This window comes from Heterodontus francisci, chromosome 6 (genome assembly GCF_036365525.1).
Source record: "Heterodontus francisci isolate sHetFra1 chromosome 6, sHetFra1.hap1, whole genome shotgun sequence".
Taxonomy (NCBI): domain Eukaryota; kingdom Metazoa; phylum Chordata; class Chondrichthyes; order Heterodontiformes; family Heterodontidae; genus Heterodontus; species Heterodontus francisci.
The window spans coordinates 11,721,887-11,742,139 of NC_090376.1; the positions used below are offsets into that span (position 1 = coordinate 11,721,887).

The 20,253-nt window shown below is 43.6% G+C and overlaps 1 protein-coding gene across 8 annotated transcripts in view; it reads right to left on the bottom strand.

The window, feature by feature from the left end:
- The window catches only part of pak1 (p21 protein (Cdc42/Rac)-activated kinase 1), a 205,058-nt gene that overhangs the window by 40,021 nt on the left and 144,784 nt on the right, over positions 1-20,253 (bottom strand). For all 8 annotated transcript variants that reach the window (XM_068033116.1, XM_068033117.1, XM_068033119.1 and 5 more), the window contains 3 exons: positions 9,558-9,658; positions 1,924-2,071; positions 1,089-1,126 (listed from right to left, as the gene is read on the bottom strand). In XM_068033116.1, the coding sequence (XP_067889217.1) occupies positions 1,089-1,126; positions 1,924-2,071; positions 9,558-9,658 (287 nt within the window). The remainder of the gene's footprint in view (positions 1-1,088; positions 1,127-1,923; positions 2,072-9,557; positions 9,659-20,253) is intronic.

The following is a 20,253-nucleotide window of genomic DNA, read 5'->3' on the forward strand; positions in this document are numbered from 1 at the left end:
CAAAGGAGAAGGTTGAGAGAATATGATTACTACGGTTCTAAAGAGACACTGGATAATGTGGACCATGCAAAGTTATTTCAAGATATGTTTTGGAAAATAGTACATGAGTAATTTGAGACATGACACATCATAAGATACAGGTGTACTATTAGAAATAAATATTCAGAACAGCTTAAAAAAAAATAATTTCCACATGTTCTGAGGAATATCGGGTGTCTTTGGACTTATAGTTCCCAAAGCTCTCCGCCACTGTGATTTTCCTCGCCTCATGTCTCAGTCTGCTGTAGACTAATTGATAGAGATCGATTGCTATGATTAGTCAACAAGTCCATTATTAAGGTATCATCGGCTATCAGGATGACCAGAAGGTGAGCTCAATGCATCTTAGTCTTTTCTTATCTAGCAGTTCCTATGTTCCCCTTCCAGAGTAACTTTGTCATGCAGCAACATCAAATTCTAGGAAAATTCCCATGCATTTTGGTGCACACATTTTTTACAACCAACTGCTGTCTGCAATGGAATGTAACAACTTAACTAGGGAGGACTGCTTAAGGTATTTTATTTGTACATTACTTGACTCAGGTATTTTGCTCATGTACATATATTCAATTTTTTAAAGAAAAAAGCAAAGTCCACAGGCAGCAGCAACTCCTGTTTTCCTGAGTCTTTTCCTCTCCAGGGGTCTTTTCTCTCTCCAGGCAGACCACAGCCACCACCTCAAATGTAGAATTTCTTTTTACAAGAGAGGAAAGCCTTCTTTTTCAGGAAGAGGTCTTTTTCTCTGGTCTGCAAAAAAACAGGTCCCAGCCAATTTGTTCTGCCTCCAGCCTGTCCAGTTCACTAGTCTTTTACAATGCAGAAGTGAAACTGAAACTCTAGCGATCAAGTCGTGTGACCTGTCATTTCCCTTGCTGTTGTTTAGAACAGGTGTCTTGTAGTCTGACCCACTCAGTTCAAACACCAAGTTTCAGCACTCAATGTTCACAGAAAATCCTTTTTCTCAGTCTTTTAAAAACACACAGAATTCTTAGCTTTCAATAAAAAAATACAAATTGTGACAATGCAGCGATGTGAATAAAGAAACTCACCAGTGCATTTGAGGAAGCATATACATCTGTTGTTTTATCTGCAGAAAATAAAAGCATAAATTTGTGTTACAGGTGTACTACTGGAAAAAATATTCAGAACATCTTAAAGAAAAAAAATCTCCACACGTTCTGGGGTTTAATCACTCAGGCTGTTGTGTGCTCCAATTTCCCACAACTCATCCAAACCTGGAATTTCCTATCTAGCAACAACTTGGGAGCACCTTCACCACATGGATTGCAGCGAAATAGATGCTGTTCCACTGGTTGAAGCTACAAGAAATGGGAAATAATGATTAAATTATTGTAATGATTAAAAATGAAGAAGTGCTCTGACAACACTTTGCATTCATATAGCTTCTTTAACACAGTAAAATATGTCAAGGCGCTTCACAGGAGGGTTATCAGACAAAATTTGACACTAAGCCACATAGAGATATTAGGACAGTTGACCAAAAGCATGGGCAATGAGGTAGACTTTAAGGAGCGAATTAAAAGGAGAGAGAAATAGACAGATGGAGACACTTTAGGAGGGTCCAGGCTGGTGAAGGCACAGCCGCCAATGGTGCAGTGAAGTAAATCTTGGGATGTGCAAGAGGCCAGAATTGCAGAGTGCAGAGATCATGGAGAGTTGTCGAGCTGGAGGAAGTTATAGAGAGAAAGAGCGGGTGAGAAGGAAGGAAGAAATAAAGAATGCCAATCAAAGACAATGAGCAGCAGTTTTAGATATGGTTTCACCCAGACTACTTTGATTTGCTAGGTGAAGAGAAGAAAAAGGAGGACAAGGAAGGGGGCACGATAGGAAAACTGGATTGGAGAAGACGAGATCTCCTCTTACCTGTGAAGCTCATGTATTTTTGACTGTTAGATGTTTCTTTTGAATCATAGAATTTCAAAACATCCAGCACCGCTTGTGGATTCTTTTTCTGCTCCAATTTTGTGATATTTGACGTCTGTAGTAACCGAGCCCATTGCTCTGGCATGCCCTAGGATGGGGGAGGGAGAGAGAAAAGATAAATGTAATCCTAAAAACCATCACAATTATATGGAGCAATTTACAGCAGTAGCAAAGTCATACATTTTTTTAAACCCTTCAAGTACACAGCTGAGCTCAATACTACCCTTACCCTCTAAACTCTGCACATTCACTTCTAGCAGGATTCCACTGGAATGCAATGATGAGGAACAGGAATCCTGCCCAATTTTGTCTCCCCAATTCAAGAGCATGGACATCAGTAAAAGATCCCCTATTGATAGAGAGGGGTGCAAGCTCAGCACGGACCAGAGATTGAGCCTGTTGTGATTCAATGGCTTACTAGATTCACTCACTGAACCAGCCGACTTGCGAGATCAGAGGATCACAGGATAGTTACAGAAAAGGAAGGCCATTCGGGTCCTTCATGCTTAAAAGTTGAAGTTTCCCCATCAGACAATCCAACTCCTCAACAGTTCTAGTTTTTGCCTCCGATTCTCAACCTGGAAGGCAATTCCAAGCACTGATGACTCATTATCTGAAGAATGACAGCTACTCTAAATTTCCTTTCACCACTTCGAACTTGTGCCATCTTAAGCTGTATTATTTTATAAAAGCAAAATACGCACAGGGAAAGATTCTACAAGGATGATATCACAGGTTGACAAGAGTAATACCAGAACTGAGAGGTTATCACTGTCAGGAAAGATTGAACAGGTTAGGGCTGTTTTCTCTCCAAAAGAGGAGACTGAGGAGTGACCTGATAGGGGTCTTTAAAATTATAGGACCAGGAGTAGGCCGTTTAGCCCCCCAAGCCTGTTCTGCCAGACAGTGAGATCATGGTTCAAACAAAAACAAGAAATGCTGGATTCACTCAGCAGGTCTGGCAGCATCTGTGGAAAGAGAAGCAGAGTTAACGTTTCGGGTCAGTGACCCTTCTTCGGCTGTTCTGCAGCATAACTATATAACTGCCTTTTCCCCATATTCTTTAATATCTTTGTTAAACTAAGATATTATCAATCTCAGTTTGAAATTTAACAATTGATCTAGCATCAATTACTGTTTGTGGAAGAGAGTTGCAAACTTCTACCACTCTTTGGGAGGAATTTTATGCTCCCCCCCCACAAACGACGAGTTTGGAGGCAGGGAGAACATTTAATTGGGTGGGATGATGGTCGGGGGAGGGGGACCCTGCCACCTGACAGCCTATACCACAATTAAGTATGTGGCAGGAAGCCCATGGACGGCCTTCCCGCCCCGCCACCACTTCAGACCCTTAAGTGGGCCTGTCGCCAAACGGGGAGCAAACCAAGTAAACCCGTGCAGGTTGCTTGCGGGCTCTGGACGGGGGCACTCCTTGTCAAAAGGCACTTATTGCCTGATTGAGGGACCCGGCATTGGGCGGGGGGCCCGCTGAGAACTTTCCCCCTGTCCTTGCTGCCAATCCCCTCCATAACCCTATGACCCCCACCCCATGAAATCGCTCCCGCCCTGACTCACCTGTAGCCCGGATCCCTCGCCTCCAATGGGTCCATTACTGGCAGCAGCCACTGCCTTTGCGGTAGCACTGCTCAGTGAAGAGCTACCGGCCTCTGATTGGCTGGCATCTCTCAGCAGGCAGGACTTCCATCGCCGGGGTCCTTAATACCAGGGAAGGGCTGCCGCTGTCCACTTAAGTGCCTAATTGGCACGTAATGTGGCGGGTCTTGCCCAGAGGAGTCGACATGGTGCTTCAGCAGATGTCCAAGTCCCCTGTCGCCTATATAACCGTGAGAACCGCGTTAGGGAACTGGAACTGGAGCTGGATGAACTTCGGATCATTCGGGAGGCGGAGGGGGTTATTGAGAGGAGTTATGGGGAGGTAGTCACACCTCAGGTAAAAGAAGTAGGTAGATGGGTTACCGTCAGGGGAAGGAGAGGGAACCAGCAGGCAGTGCAGGGATCCCCTGTGGCCGTTTCCCTCAACAACAGGTGTACCGTTTTGGATACTGTTGCGGGGGACGACTTACCAGGGATAAGCAATGGGGTACAGGTATCTGGCACAGAGTCTGTCCCTGTTGCTCAGAAGGGAAGGGGGAAGAGGAGCAGAGCATTAATCATTGGGGACTCCATAGTTAGGGGAACAGATAGGAGGTTCTGTGGGAACGAGAGAGACTCACGGTTGATATGTTGCCTCCCAGGTGCCAGGGTTCGTGATGTCTTGGATCGTGTTTTTGGGATCCTTAAGGGGGAGGGGGAGCAGCCCCAAGTCGTGGTCCACATAGGCACCAACGACATAGGTAGGAAGAGAGATGGGGATTTAAGACAGAAATTCAGGGAGCTAGGGTGGAAGCTTAGAGCGAGAACAACCAGAGTTGTTATCTCTGGGTTGTTGCCCGTGCCAAGTGATAGCGAAGCGAGGAATAGGGAGAGAGAGGAGTTGAACACGTGGCTGCAGGGATGGTGCAGGAGGGAGGGTTTTGGTTTCCTGGATAATTGGGGCTCTTTCTGGGGTAGGTGGGACCTCTACAAACAGGATGGTCTTCACCTGAGCCAGAGGAGTACCAATATCCTGGGGGGGAGATTTGCTAGTGCTCTTCGGGGGGGGTTTAAACTAATTCAGCAGGGGAATGGGAACCTAAAATGTAGTGCCAGTGTACAGGATGTTGAGAGTAGTGAGGTCAGGGATAAGGTTACAAGGACGCAAAAGGGCACTGGCAAGCAAGAACCTGGTTTAAAGTGTGTCTACTTCAACGCCAGGAGCATCCGGAATAAGGTGGGTGAGCTTGCAGCATGGGTTGGTACCTGGGATCTCGATGTAGTGGCCATTTCGGAGACATGGGTAGAGCAGGGGCAGGAATGGATGTTGCAGGTTCCGGGATTTAGCTGTTTCAGTAAGAACAGAGAAGATGGTAAAAGAGGGGGGGGGGTGTGGCATTGTTAATCAAGGAGAGTATTACAGCGACAGAAAGGACGTGTGAGGACACGTCTACTGAGGTAGTATGGGCCGAGGTTAGAAACAGGAGAGGTGAGGTCACCCTGTTGGGAGTCTTTTATAGACCTCCAAATAGTTCCAGAGATGTCGAGGAAAGGATAGCAAAGATGATTCTCGATAGGGGCGAGAGTAACAGGGTAGTTGTTATGGGGGACTTTAACTTTCCAAATATCGACTGGAAATACTATAGTTCGAGTACTTTAGATGGGTCAGTTTTTGTCCAGTGTGTGCAGGAGGGTTTTCTGACACAGTATGTAGACAGGCCAACCAGGGGCGATGCCACATTGGATTTGGTACTGGGTAATGAACCCGGCCAGGTGTTAGATTTAGATGTAGGTGAGCACTTTGGTGATAGTGATCACAATTCGGTTAGGTTTACCTTAGCGATGGACAGGTACAGGCATATACCGCAGGGCAAAAATTATAGCTGGGGGAAAGGAAATGATGATGCGATTAGGCAAGATTTAGGATGCGTAGGATGGGGAAGGAAACTGCAGGGGATGGGAACAATCGAAATGTGGAGCTTATTCAAGGAGCAGCTACTGCGTGTCCTTGATAAGTATGTACCTGTGAGGCAGGGAGGAAGTTGTCGAGCGAGGGAGCCGTGGTTTACTAAAGAAGTTGAAGCACTTGTCAAGAGGAAGAAGGCGGCTTATGTTAGGATGAGACGTGAAGGCTCAGTTAGGGCGCTTGAGAGTTGCAAGCTAGCCAGGAAGGATCTAAAGGGAGAGCTAAGAAGAGCAAGGAGAGGACACGAGAAGTCATTGGCGGATAGGATCAAGGAAAACCCTAAGGCTTTCTATAGGTATATCAGGAATAAAAGAATGACTAGAGTTAGATTAGGGCCAATCAAGGATAGTAGTGGGAAGTTGTGTGTGGAATCAGAGGAGGTAGGGGAAGTGTTAAATGAATATTTTGCTTCAGTATTTACAGTAGAGAAAGAAAATGTTGTCGAGGAGAATACTGAGATTCAGGCTACTAGGCTAGATGGGATTGAGGTTCACAAGGAGGAGGTGTTATCAATTTTGGAAAGTGTGAAAATAGATAAGTCCCCTGGGCCAGATGGGATTTATCCTAGGATTCTCTGGGAAGCTAGGGAGGAGATTGCAGAGCCTTTGTCCTTGATCTTTATGTCGTCACTGTCGACAGGAATAGTGCCGGAAGACTGGAGGATAGCAAATGTTGTCCCCTTGTTCAAGAAGGGGAGTAGAGACAGCCCTGGTAATTATAGACCTGTGAGCCTTACTTCGGTTGTGGGTAAAATGTTGGAAAAGGTTATAAGAGACAGGATTTATAATCATCTTGAAAAGAATAAGTTCATTAGCGATAGTCAGCACGGTTTTGTGATGGGTAGGTCGTGCCTCACAAACCTTATTGAGTTTTTCGAGAAGGTGACCAAACAGGTGGATGAGGGTAAAGCAGTGGATGTGGTGTATATGGATTTCAGTACGGCGTTTGATAAGGTTCCCCATGGTAGGCTATTGCAGAAAATACGCAAGTATGGGGTTCAAGGTGATTTAGAGCTTTGGATCAGAAATTGGCTAGCTGAAAGAAGACAGAGGGTGGTGGTTGATGGCAAATGTTCATCCTGGAGTTTAGTTACTAGTGGTGTACCGCAAGGATCTGTTTTGGGACCACTGCTGTTTGTCATTTTTATAAATGACCTGGAAGAGGGTGCAGAAGGGTGGGTTAGTAAATTTGCGTTTGACACTAAGGTCGGTGGAGTTGTGGATAGTGCCGAAGGATGTTGTAGGGTACAGAGGGACATAGATAGGCTGCAGAGCTGGGCTGAGAGATGGCAAATGGAGTTAAATGCGGAAAAGTGCGAGGTGATTCACTTTGGAAGGAGTAACAGGAATGCAGAGTACTGGGCTAATGGGAAGATTCTTGGTAGTGTAGATGAACAGAGAGATCTTGGTGTCCAGGTGCATAAATCCCTGAAGGTTGCTACCCAGGTTAATAGGGCTGTTAAGAAGGTATATGGTGTGTTAGCTTTTATTAGTAGGGGGATCGAGTTTCGGAGCCACGAGGTCATGCTGCAGCTGTACAAAACTCTGGTGAGACCGCACCTGGAGTATTGAGTGCAGTTCTGGTCACCGCATAATAGGAAGGATGTGGAAGCTATGGAAAGGGTGCAGAGGAGATTTACTAGGATGTTGCCTGGTATGGAGGGAAGGTCTTACGAGGAAAGGCTGAGGGACTTGAGGTTGTTTTCGTTGGAGAGAAGGAGGAGGAGAGGTGACTTAATAGAGACATATAAGATAATCAGAGGGTTAGATAGGGTGGATAGTGAGAGTCTTTTTCCTCGGATGGTGATGGCAAACACGAGGGGACATAGCTTTAAGTTGAGGGGTGATAGATATAGGACAGATGTCAGAGGTAGTTTCTTTACTCAGAGAGTAGTAGGGGCGTGGAACACCCTGCCTGCAACAGTAGTAGACTCGCCAATTTTAAGGGCATTTAAGTGGTCATTGGATAGACATATGGATGAAAATGGAATAGTGTAGGTCAGATGGTTTCACAGGTCGGCGCAACATCGAGGGCCGAAGGGCCTGTACTGCGCTGTAATGTTCTAATTCTAATAAAATCTCCCCCATTGTGTGTAGAAGGGCTTCCTAATTTCACACTTGAAAAATCTGGCTCTAATTTTTAGACAATGCCCCCTAGTCCTAGACTCCCTAACCAGTGGAAATAGTTTTGCTGTATCTATCCTATCTGTTCCCGTTAATATCTTGAAAACTTCTATCAAATCACCCTTAACCTTCTAAATTCCAGGGAATACAACCGTAGTTTGTGTAATCTCGCCTCGTAATTTAACCCTTGGAGTCAAGGTATCATTCTGGTAAACAAATGCTGCAGTCTCTCCAAGGTCAATATTATTCTTCCTTAGGTGTGTTGCCCAGAACTGCTCACACTAACCAGGGCTTTGTATCGCTGAAGGATGACTCCTGAACCCTTATATTCTGGTCCTCTAGATAGAAAGGCCAACATTTCATTAACCTTTCTGATTATTTTCTGCACTGGCTCATGACATTTTAATAATGATCCTCCTACCTCGCCCCCCAAACCCAAGTCTCTTTGGACCTCCACTGTTTCTAGCAAAGAAATATTAATTCTGGAAGTGTCCAGTGTTAAAAGTAGCTATGAACACAAGAACTACAAAAGCCCTCTTTCTCTCACAAAATCCTTCAGCCTCGTGCTCACCTCCCTAAGCTGCATATTCCTGTGGCAATTTGCACATGGCTTGGGTAATAATTCAGAAATTATAATCCTTGAGGTCAGTTCTATAATTTAGCTCCTCATTCCTGGTACTCTCCAAACAGGACTTCATGCCTACTCTTCCCTATGTTGCTGGTCCCAACATGGATCACAACAACTGGATTTTCCCCCTCCCTCTCAATATCTCTTCAAGCCAGTTTGAGGTGTGCCTCACCCTAGCACCAATAGAGAACATACCACATGGAATTCTCGATCCTGCTTACAAAGAATGCTATCCGCCCACCCCCAATTACTGACCCTCTAGAAATACTACATTCCACTACCCCTCCAACCCTCTCCCACTTTTGGACCGCCTCCTGTTCCAAAGTGCCATGGCCAACATCCTGCCTGCCCTTCAGAAAGTCATCATCTTTATCCTCACAGGTAGCAAATACATTGTACCTGTTGGAAGGGATCAGTTTCTGCGGATCCTCTTTCATTATCACACGTGAGTTCCCCTTTGTATGTTAACGGTCACACGAACCCCATTCTGAACCAGCACCTCTCTACGTGGTGTGACCAAGGTCTGGAGCAAATTGTCCAGATACTTCTCCCCCTCTCTTATGTGACGAAATGTTTCCAACTTGCACTCCAGCTCAATGACTCTTAGCCAGAGAGATTTGAGGCAGAGACACCTACTGAAGATGTATTCGCCCGGGACAGTCTTGATGCCCACAAACTGCAGTCTAGACACAACCTGCTCTGCCATAGTTTAGATTATTTACATCTACCCTTTAGCTTGATGATTTTTTTTCTGTTTCTACACACAAACTTGCTACCACATGGAGTAAAAACAAGAAATGCTGGAAATACTCAGCAGGTCTGGCAGCGTCTGTGGAAAGAGAAGCAGAGTTAACGTTTCGGGTCAGTGACCCTTCTTCAGAACAATATTTCACTGACCCAGAACGGTAACTCTGCTTCTCTTTCCACAGATGCTGCCAGACCTGCTGAGTATTTCCAGCATTTCTTGTTTTTATTTCAGATTTCCAGCATCCGCAGTATTTTGCTTTTATTTACCACATGGAGTAGTTAAGGCTAGATAAGTCCACGAGGAATAGAAGAATATGTTGATTGGGTGAGATAAAGTAAGGTGGAAGGAGGCTCGTGTGGAGCACAAACACGGCATAGTCCAATGCAATTCTATGCAAGTTAATGTCATTTATCACCTACAAATTAAATTTTCACTTTAAGACACTGAATTGTCACAATTTAATTTTGAATGATTCCTTCCCTGCCCCCATCCACTATAAAGTGTGTGATTACTTACTGTGAACTCCCCAGTGACAGCATCAAATCCAACATGTATCGTATGCTCAAAATCGGAGGGTAGCGAGATTTCTGGTCGTTCCCTTTCTTTTTTCCTGTTGGCTGTTGGTAGACAAATTATTTGTGAATGACAAGAACAGCAGAAAAAAACATTTTAAAGAATAAAAACACCAAAGTTGGACAAGCTTTTATCCAAAAGGGCCATTGACAGAAATGCAGCTTTTGGTAAGCAAGTGAACGAGTGAGCGAGACACAGACACACACGCATGCATACACAGAAATATGCAAAGATTTATATACTATAGAAGAAAGCAGACATGCATCATAGACGTTGTATGATCACGGTAGTTAACTAGACAGCAAAAGAACTCAAATTAATCATGACGAGAGTCATGACTCATGATGTTTGAACTCTCTCAAAGCACACTCACTCAATTACGCCATTCTCAAGTTAACATTTGCAGCAATTTTCTCTGACAGTATAATCGCTCTATCGTGGCTTGCAAAAAGTTAGAAAAAGAAAATTCTGTTCAAACAAAAAATGTGGCTCCATTAACTGTAGTGCTCACATGCTGTTAAACTCACAGGCTTAAAAGTTCAGGCTTACCAACTGTCCCAGATATGGCTAGGGTTGCATGGGAAATCATGCCCTCACTATTGGAGGGTTGCAATCTCGCACATGTATTTACTCTGTCAATAATCCCCCCTCCTCCAATATTGCTCTTACTGGACAGCAAGCAGAGAGAGCACAATGGAAGCAGGTGAATCCCAAAACTCATAGCAAATCCCAAAACAAATCCTCTGTTCCAACTGTAGGACTCGAGATTTAATGGTGGCCTTTCACTAATGCTAAGAATGTTAGGATAGCTCAACCTAACTAGTGTTCGCCTACAGGAGAAAATACTTGAGAATCTTACAACCAGATGGAGGGAGAAATAAGGAAAAGGGTAAGCAATAAAATATAAATTAAAAACAAAAATGAGAGCAGAATAAAATTATACCCAGGCAGTTGCTTGCAGTCCTTGTAACTGGCTCAGCTTGCTGTTCAACCGTGATGATGTTTTTGCTACCACAATCCCTCAGGTGTGGGCTCATGATTCAAAATTTCACACCTGGGATTTGATGAATTCTGATTTGGAGCTGTAAATGCTATCTATCTCTGTTTACAATACTGGATGCACGTCTTTTTCTTTTTACAATGTCTCAATCTCAGTACCCCAGAATCATAGTATTTTACAGCCCAGAAGATTGCTATTTGGTTCATCATGCCTGTGCTGGCAATTTTGCAAATATTCATCTACTTTTTTAAAACCAATATGGATTCCGCTTCCATTACCATTTCTGGTTGAGCCTTCCAAGTTCTAACAATCCATTTTGTTCATTTATATATCTTTAATTTGCATCCTCTGGTTACTGACTGAAACTAGTGGAAATAGCATTCACCTATTTATTTTTATCAAAATTCCTCATAATTTCGAAAACGTTAATCAGGACTGCTCTTAATCTTTTCTGTGCTATTGCAAAGAGCCTGAACTTCCTTCATCTCTGCTCATAATCAATGCCTCTCACCCCTGGTATCATCTTAGTCAATCTTGTTTCACTAAGCGGGAGTTAGGGGAGAGGAGGAGGTGAAATGAAAGGAGAGGAGGTAAGAGAGTGAAGGGAAGAGAGAGCAGAGACAGGAGAAAGGAAAGCAAAAAGACAAGGAGAAATGAGAGGAGAGTGAAGAGACAGATTATAAAGAAAAAAGTGAAAGAAAGGAGAGTAGAAGCAAAAAGCATGCAGTGTAAATGAAGAGTAAGAGAAAGAAACAAGAGATGAGGCAAGAGAGATCATGAGAAAGGAGGAAGAGAGAAACTGATAGGAGTGAGACACCAAGAGAAAGAAAAAGAGAAAAAAAACAAAAATTCCATTTGTGCAACACATTATATTTCTAAAAAAATTAAGGCCCTTCTCAGTGCACTATTTTGAAGTCATAATTGGCAAAATAGTAACTATTCTGCACACAGCAAGATCCCACAAACAGCAAAGACCAATTAACCTGTTTTGATGATTTTGGTTGCTAGGTGACCATCAACCAGAGCACTGGGAGAACTCCCCACTTTTCTTTAAGGAGTTACTTGGGACCTTCAGCATCCAACTGAACTATAGGATCAGGCAGACTTTGTGCAGCCTCTCATCAAAGGCACAGCAGTGCACACTCCCTCAATACTGCAAGCGTCAGCCAAGATTACGTGCCCAATTTATGGAGTGAGGGTTGAACCTATGCATTCTGACTCAGATGAAAGATGATACATACTAGAATCATCAAAAGATCCTTGCCTCTCTCCCATTCTGTTAATATTTTCTCTACATATGAAATGTGGATGACTCCAGGGAAAACTGACTTAAATGAGTTTAAGAGCCTGGCAGTGGGTGAAGGGGATGGAATTATGTAGGAGCCAGTAACGTGGGTGTGCTTTAAGCATCAATTATGTTGGTTCACAATGTTCTGCTTCACCCCCTCACAGGTAGTCCCCATAGAAATAACAGGAATGAGAACATTTGTGAATACAATCAAAATACTCTTTTTTTTTAATAAAAGGAGTCTTAAAGTTGGTGCTCACTCTTAAATAGGGGTTACCATCAGGACTACTTTACCTACATTTTTTAAAAACAGAATTATGATCAACAACCAACACCCATTTAAATTTCACTGGCTGTAAAGTGCTTTGTGACATCCTGAGGTCATGAAAAGCACTATATAAATGCAAGTCTTTCTTTCTTTGAACACATGCATATTGTCTGCTACAGTTGGCCTCCCTGGTTTCTCAAAGTTTATTCCACAGATTTATAAATTTTTATGCAAAAACGTTCTGCCTGAGTTCCCTTGTTGCTGCTAACTGGCTAAAACTGTGTCCCTTGAATTTTGGACACATTGTCAGAGCGAACCATTACGTTTGGGCCAACTTTTTCAATTCTGTTCATAAATTGTACGTACAACTCCATAACCTCCTTCGGCCCTACAGTCCTCTAAGATCTTTGTGCGCCTCTAATTCTGGATCTTTGCACATCCAATTTTTAATCGCTGCACCATTGGTAGCTATGTTTTCAGCCTCTCCTCCTTGAAAACTCCTTAAAACGTTCCTCCTTAATCAAGCTTTTGGTCACCTGTCCCAATATCTCCCTATATGGCTTGGTGACTAATTTTGCTTGATTATGGTTCTGTGAAGTGCTTTGGGTCATTTTACTACATTAAAAGCACTACACAATTGAAAGCTGCTGTTGGAAGGCTAAACCCTATGCTGTCCTCATCTGACATAATATTCATGCTTACATTTTCATAAACATGAGTTATGGGAGGAAAACAGACTCTGTAATCTTGAAAATTACCTCAACATATCTTTTCAACAAGCCCAACGCTTATGATTCTATATAAATTCTATGGCACTTAACACTTTTTATTGCTCTGAAACACTATGATTACCACTAGATGGTGTCATTTGCATAGAAAATTTTATACTTAAATTGATACAACTCATGTCATTAGCACAGCCCACACTGCACCATACACATTGGGAAACAACAGACAGGGGCATGCAACAAAAAGAAACTCTCTCCATCCTGATAATGGTCTTCTTGCCGGCCTTAAAAGTAGTAGTGGTATTCACAGATACATGATTAATTTTAAATTCCCTTCGTTAAAACAACAACCATTACTTGCTCTTACGTACAGTCCAGCAATGAGATTGGTAGCCTGGCCAGAAGCCAACTTAATGCAGAGCAGGTCTCTTGAACATACAGACACACAATCTCATCAGGAGAGTGAAGCCTTTGTTGCATCTTCCATAGTTCATGCCCCTCTTGCAATACATAATTCTTAGTGAACAACATAATTCCCAACACACATTTTTCAGGAGTCTTTAGAATTCAGGCCCATACACAATTCACATGCCCAAGTAGGTTTACAATGCTTTCACGCCCTCGGGATGTGCCAAAGTGCTTTAGAGTCAATTAAGTACTTTAAAAAAAAATATACTCACTGTTGTAATGCCAGAAATGCAATAGTCAAATTTTGCAAAGCAAGGTCTCACAAACAGCAATAAGATAATGACCACATCATCTGTTTGAGCGATGTTGCTTGAGGGATACATATTGGCCAGAGCACCTTCTAGCTGACTTTGATTTTCATCTGCCTCATGTGGATGACACTTCACCATTTGCCCAGTATGATTCCTCCAGTCATGGTATGGCAAAGATCAATAACTCAGCAAGTAATAATACCAAGTTGCCTCCCAATGTCAAGGTTTAACTGCGCTCACATGCACATAAGTAGGTAGGTTTCTAGATCTTTGAATGGAACCTAAACTTAAATTCCCCAAAATGTTTGGAAAAAATCCAAGGAGGAGATGGTTTTTTGTCAAGTCCATTCTGGTGCTCTGAAATCTGTCCTACCTTCATGCATGCAGGGTAAAGGCCAGGCCACAGGCTGCACTGAGTTTCCAGAAGTACAAGTGCTTACCTACGCCAGTGGTACAGGAAATAAAAACACTTGATATGGTGCCTCATTTATCTTATAGCAATGAGACAGTGCTGCCCCAAAATGAGGGAAGTGGAGAAAATTGGAAGAAAAAGGAGCCCTTTAGTGTCAGCCTGGGCTCAGTAATAGCACTGGGACTTGAATGAGCAGGTTGTGGGTTCAAACCCACTCCAGAGATTTGAGCACAAAATCTAGGCTGAGACTCCGGTGCAGTACTGAGGGACTTAGATGTTAAGCCAAGGCCCCATCTTCCTGCTCTGGTGGGCGCAACAGATCCCATGGCATCATCTGAAGAGTAGTAAGGGAGTTCTCCCTGGTGTCTGGCCAATATTTATCTCTCAACTAAGACCACTGAAATAGATTACCTGGTCCTTAGCTCATTGCTGTTTGTGGGACCTTGCTGTGTGCAAATCAGATGCTCTGATTCCTGCAGTACAATAGTGAGTACACTTCAGAAGCACCTCATTGGCTGCAATAAGAACACAAGAAATAGGAGCAGGAGTAGGCCATCCTGCCCCTTAAGCCTGCTCGCCGATTCAATAAAGATCATGGCTGATCTTGCACCTCAAATCCACTTTCCTGCCCAATTCCCCATCCCTAGATTCCCTTAGAGTCCAAAAATCTATCGACCTCTATCTTGAATATACTGAACAACTGAACACATAGAATCATTCATCTGAGCTAGAGAATTCCAAAGATTCACAACCCTCTGAGTGAAGAAATGCCTCCTCATCTCACTTTTAAATGATCAACCCTTTATTCTGAGACTATGCCCTCTAGTTCTAGTCTCTCCAGCCATGGGAAACAGTCTTTCAGTATCTATCCTGTCAAGCCTCCTCAGAATCTTAAGTTTCAATAAGATCACCTCTCATTCTTCTGAACTCGAGAGTACTGGCCCATTCTACTCAATCTGTCCCGAAAGGAAAATCCTGTCACCCCAGCAATCAATCTAGTGAACATTTGCTGTGCTTGCAATATCTTGAGATCGTGAAAGGCCCTAAATGAATTTAAATTCTTTGTTACATAAAACATCCATAGAGAACACAGTAACAGGCTCAAGCCTCAATAATCAGAGAGAGAAATTAACCAGGACAGAAATCAATAAGAGTAATCAAAGATAAAACAGTGCAGTCAGAACAATAAATAAAAATAAAATACCAAAGGAACCAAGATACAATCAAGTTCAGAAACACAGATTTGAATAACAGAAGAGAAAAGCACAAATCAAACCAATTACACAGAATAATTGCAAAATATAATGGACAGTAAGTAAATTACATGTCAAGCTGCAAGGACGTATTAAGTGTCCCAAAGATTATACAGACGATGATAAATGAACTTGTTAGATTGATTAGATTTAGATTAGAGATACAGCACTGAAACAGGCCCTTCGGCCCACCGAGTCTGTGCCGAACATCAACCACCCATTTACACTAATCCTACACTAATCCCATATTCCTACCAAACATCCCCACCTGTCCCTATATTTCCCTACCACCTACCTACACTAGTAACAATTTATAATGGCCAATTTACCTATCAACCTGCAAGTCTTTTGGCTTGTGGGAGGAAACCGGAGCACCCGGAGAAAACCCACGCAGACACAGGGAGAACTTGCAAACTCCACACAGGCAGTACCTGGAATCGAACCCGGGTCCCTGGAGCTGTGAGGCTGCGGTGCTAACCACTGCGCCACTGTGCCGCCCTTAGTTGTTAATTTACAAAAACACAAATTTCACAATGGGAACTATATAAGGTTACCATTCAAAATGTCACAGAACTATCTTTTCTCTTTACAGGGGCTGACATTTCCAGCAATTTCACATCACCGACATTTGCAGTTTAAAAAAAAAAAAATTTCACATCAAGATATCAGCCTTGGCCGAGTGGTAGAAATCTTGGGGGAATGTTATCCTAGCAGCAGTGGTCTCGACGTCTGGAGAAACTACGTCGCTTCTTCTTTGGAAGGCTCGCCAAATTTAGTACCACCCCTGCATAGCTGCCAGCAAATCAGAGGCCGGCGGCTGCAGCACCACCGCAGAGGCTGCTGCTGCAGGTGCACCTAGCGGAGGCTGAGGAGCGTCGCTGGAACCAAGCCTCGGGTAGCTCAGGGAAGGAGGGGTTTCGCAGGGAGGGGGAAGATGAGAGTCATTCAAACATAGCAGTATTTCTCTGTGGAGAGAGAAGCAGAGTTAACGTTTCAGGTTTGTGACCTTTCATCAGAACTGGCAAAGGTTAGAAAAGAATTAGGTTTCAAGCAAGTGAAGGGGGCGGGTGGGGGGGGGGGGGGTTATTGGTGGGGAAAAGAACAAAAGAGGTGCGTAATAAGAGGGCAGGAGAGATTAAATAACAAAGCAGTCATGGGACAAAGGCAAAGAGCGTGTTAATGCTTGTGCTGAAAGACAAAGTCCAGAGAGAGTGTTAATGGCAGAATAATGAGCCGCTCTGTCCACATGAAAAATAGGCATGTCATGAAAAAATAAAACAAAATAACAAAAACATTTTTTTAAAAAGGCCAGTCATGCTCTGAAATTGTTGAACTCAAGGTTGAGTCAGCAAAGCTGTAGAGTGCCTAATTGAAAGGTCAGATGCTGCTCCTCGAGCTTGCGTTGATGTGAGCATAAGAGCAGGGGGTTGTGTTGAATTGGCAAGCAACTGGAATCTCGGGCTCATGCTTTTGGACTGGCAGTCACCCAATCTGCAACGTAGAGGCGACCACATTGTGAACAGCGAATACAATATTCTAAATTGAAGGAAGTACAAATAAATAGCTGCTTCACCTGGAAGGAGTATTTGGGGGGTTGGATGGTGAGGAGAGAGGAGGTAAAAGGGCAGGTATTACACCTCCTGCGATTGCATGGGAAGGGGACGAGCTGTCGGGGGTAATGAGGAGTGGACCAGGGTGGCGCGAAGGGAACGATCCCTCCCGAATGCTGACAAGGGAGCGGAAGGGAAGAGAAGCTGTGTTTGGTAGTGGCATCTTGCTGCAGCTGGCAGAAATTGTGGAGGATGATCCTTTGGATGTGGAGACTGGTGGGGTGGAAAGTAAGGACAAGGGATCCCTGTCGTGGTTCTGGGATGGAGGGGAAGGGGTGAGGGCAGAAGTGCAGGAAATAGGTCGGACATGGTTGAGGGCCCTGTCAACCACAGTGGGGGAAATACTCAGTTGAGGGAAAAGGAAGCCATGTCAGAAGCGCTGTTGTGGAAGGTTGTATCATCAGAACAGATGCGTTGGAGACAGAGAACCTGGGAGAATGGGATGGAGTCCTTATAGGAAGTAGGGTGTGAGGAAGTGTGACTACATCCTATTCAGGACTCTAATCCAAACCAGACTATTTCTTATCACTCTGTACACTACTTGTATGCATCACTGTGTACTCTGTATGTGAGATTCTCAAGTGCATGTGTGAGTGAAAGTGCATTGTAGTTTTATCTAGATTGGGTTTCATTTTTTTTCTAAGTACAATAAACTCACCGCTTTCTTGTTTAAACTCAAGAAAACCTGTCCGATTGATTTTTTTATGATCGCAACAAAGGAAAAAGGTAAAACACTCACTGAAGTGGTAAGCACATCCACTGTTTTAAAAGGAATAAACCCTGTTATGGTTAAACAAGGAGACGGACAAGAGGGAGCTTGGTGACTCCTCCTCATCTGATTGTAACATGGATAACAAGTAATGTTCAAAAATATTTTAGCTACAACAGTAAACACTGGAATACAGGCTGGTTTGGAGTTTATCATGACTAAATTAACTTAATCTTAACCTTGTGCAGAACTTTTTGTGTCTCTTGGAGTAGCACCACTAACACTCTCAAGACCTCCCAATGTAAGAAGTTCCAGTGCACTAATTTGGTAAAAAAACTTTTACCCCTACTCTCTTCCCCCATCTCATTCTCGCTATCACCATCATTTTCAACTTCATTTTCCTCTTGTCATTTCCCTAAAACTGACTAATGTACCTCATTTTCTCTTTTCAACCTTCATGGCCCCTGCACAACAAGCATTGGGTTTCTCAATAATAAAATATATACACCGAGATACATATAACAAGTATTAATGATGGCCAGTACTGTAACTTCAACACCTGGTTCTTTGCCAAGTATCTTAAATCTGTGTCTTCTTACTGACCCTTCTGCCAGTGGAAACAAGTGCTCCTTATTTACTCCTTCAAAATCTTTCCTAACTTTGAACGCCTCAATTAAATCTGCTCTGGTCCAAGGAGAACAATCCCAGCTTTTCTAATTTCTCCACATCACTGAAGTCCCTCACTCCTGGTACCATCCTAGTAAATTTCCTCAGCACCCACTCCAAGGCCTTGACATCTTGGCAGATACCTGCAGATTATAGATGTAAAGTTACCCAGACCACTGAAACACTGCAGCAGCAATCCTGACACCAGCATCATACGGGACAGCAACTTACAAGGTTTCCCAGTCTCAGTGCTTGCTACAGGAAATGGAATAAGCTCTCAAACCATCTTTGGGAGGGGGAAAGTGGGGGTGGGGATTCGGGGCGGGGGGGGGGGGGTGCAGTGTTGTGGCTTTGCTGCAAAATCTAGAGGTCAACACTGGAAAAACAAACATCCATTGGTTCAATTTTGCACTTATCAGTGGTAACACCAGCTTTGAACTGCAAGTGCAGCATACTGTTAACATGACAAATGTTACCAGAACACTGCAACTACATTACGCTCACAGGAAGGTGTTCTAATCAACCCAAGTCCACCAGGAACCAGCAATTTTCTTCTTCCAACTACAAGACTTTACAGCACCCGAGCCTAAGATGCCATGAGTGTATGGATTAAAGTCTGGAAATCTTCAGGAGTATGTACTCAAACATTTCCCATCTGTGAACCAGACTCAACCTGTATATTAAGAGCAGTTCTGGTTATGCCTCTACTGTTCTCCAAATTAAGTTACTGTGACTTTCTATATGCAGAAGCAGGAGGCTGACTACAGCACTACAAATTTTCAGATCCTCTCTGGCCACAGGAGAGGTACCAGAGGATTGGAGGACAGCGAATGTGGTACCATTATTCAAGAAAGGTAGCAGGGATAAACAGGCTGGTGAGTCTAACATCAGTGGTGGGGAAATTATTGGAAAAAATTCTGAGAAACAGGATTAATCTCCATTTGGAGAGGCAGGGATTAATCAGGGATAGTCAGCAAGGCTGCGTCAGGGTGAGATCGTGTCTAACAAATTTGATTGAATTTTTCGAGGCAGTAACTAGATGTGCAGATGAGGGTAAAGCAGTTGATGTAGTCTACATGGACTTCAGTAAGGCTTTTGATAACGTCCCGCATGGGAGATTGGTTAAGAAAGTAAAAGCCCATGGGATCTAGGGTAATTTGGCAAATTGGATTCAAAATTGGCTTAGTGGCAGGAGGCAGAGGGTGATGGAAGAGGGTTGTTTTTGTGAATGGAGGCCTGTAACCACTGAGGTACCACAGGGATCGGTGCTGGGACCCTTACTGTTGGTAATGTACATTAATGATTTAGACATGAATATAGGAGGTATGATAAGTAACTTTTCAGATGACATGAAAATTGGTGGTGTCGTAAATAGTGAGAAGGAAAGCCTTAGATTACAGGACGATATGGATGGGCTGGTAAGATGGGCGGAGCAGTGGCAAATTGAGTTTACTCGAGAAGTGTGAGGTGATGCACTTTGGGAGGTCTAACAAGGCAATGGAATGGATGGTAGGACCTAGGGAGTACAGAGGGACCTTGGGGTGCTTGTCCATAGATCACTGAAGGCAGCAGCACAGGTAGATAAGGTGGTTAGGAAGGCATATGGGATACTTGCCTTTATTAGCCAAGGCATAGGGTATAAGAGCAGGGAGGTAATGTTGGAGCTGTATAAAACGCTGGTTAGGCCGCAGCTGGAGTACTGTGTACAGTTCCGGTTACCATAGTATAGGAAGATGTGATTGCAATGGAGAGGGCGCAGAGGAGATTCAGCAGGATGTTGCCTGGGCTGGAGCATTTCAGTTAAGACGCCAGACTGAATAAGCTGGGGTTGTTTTCCTTGGAGTGGAGAAGGCTGAGGGGGGACCTGATTGAGGTATACAAAATTATGAGGGGCATTGATAGATAGGAAGAAACTTTTTCCCTTAGCGGAGAGGTCAATAACCAGGGGACATAGATTTAAGGTAAGGGGCAGAAGGTTTAAAGGGG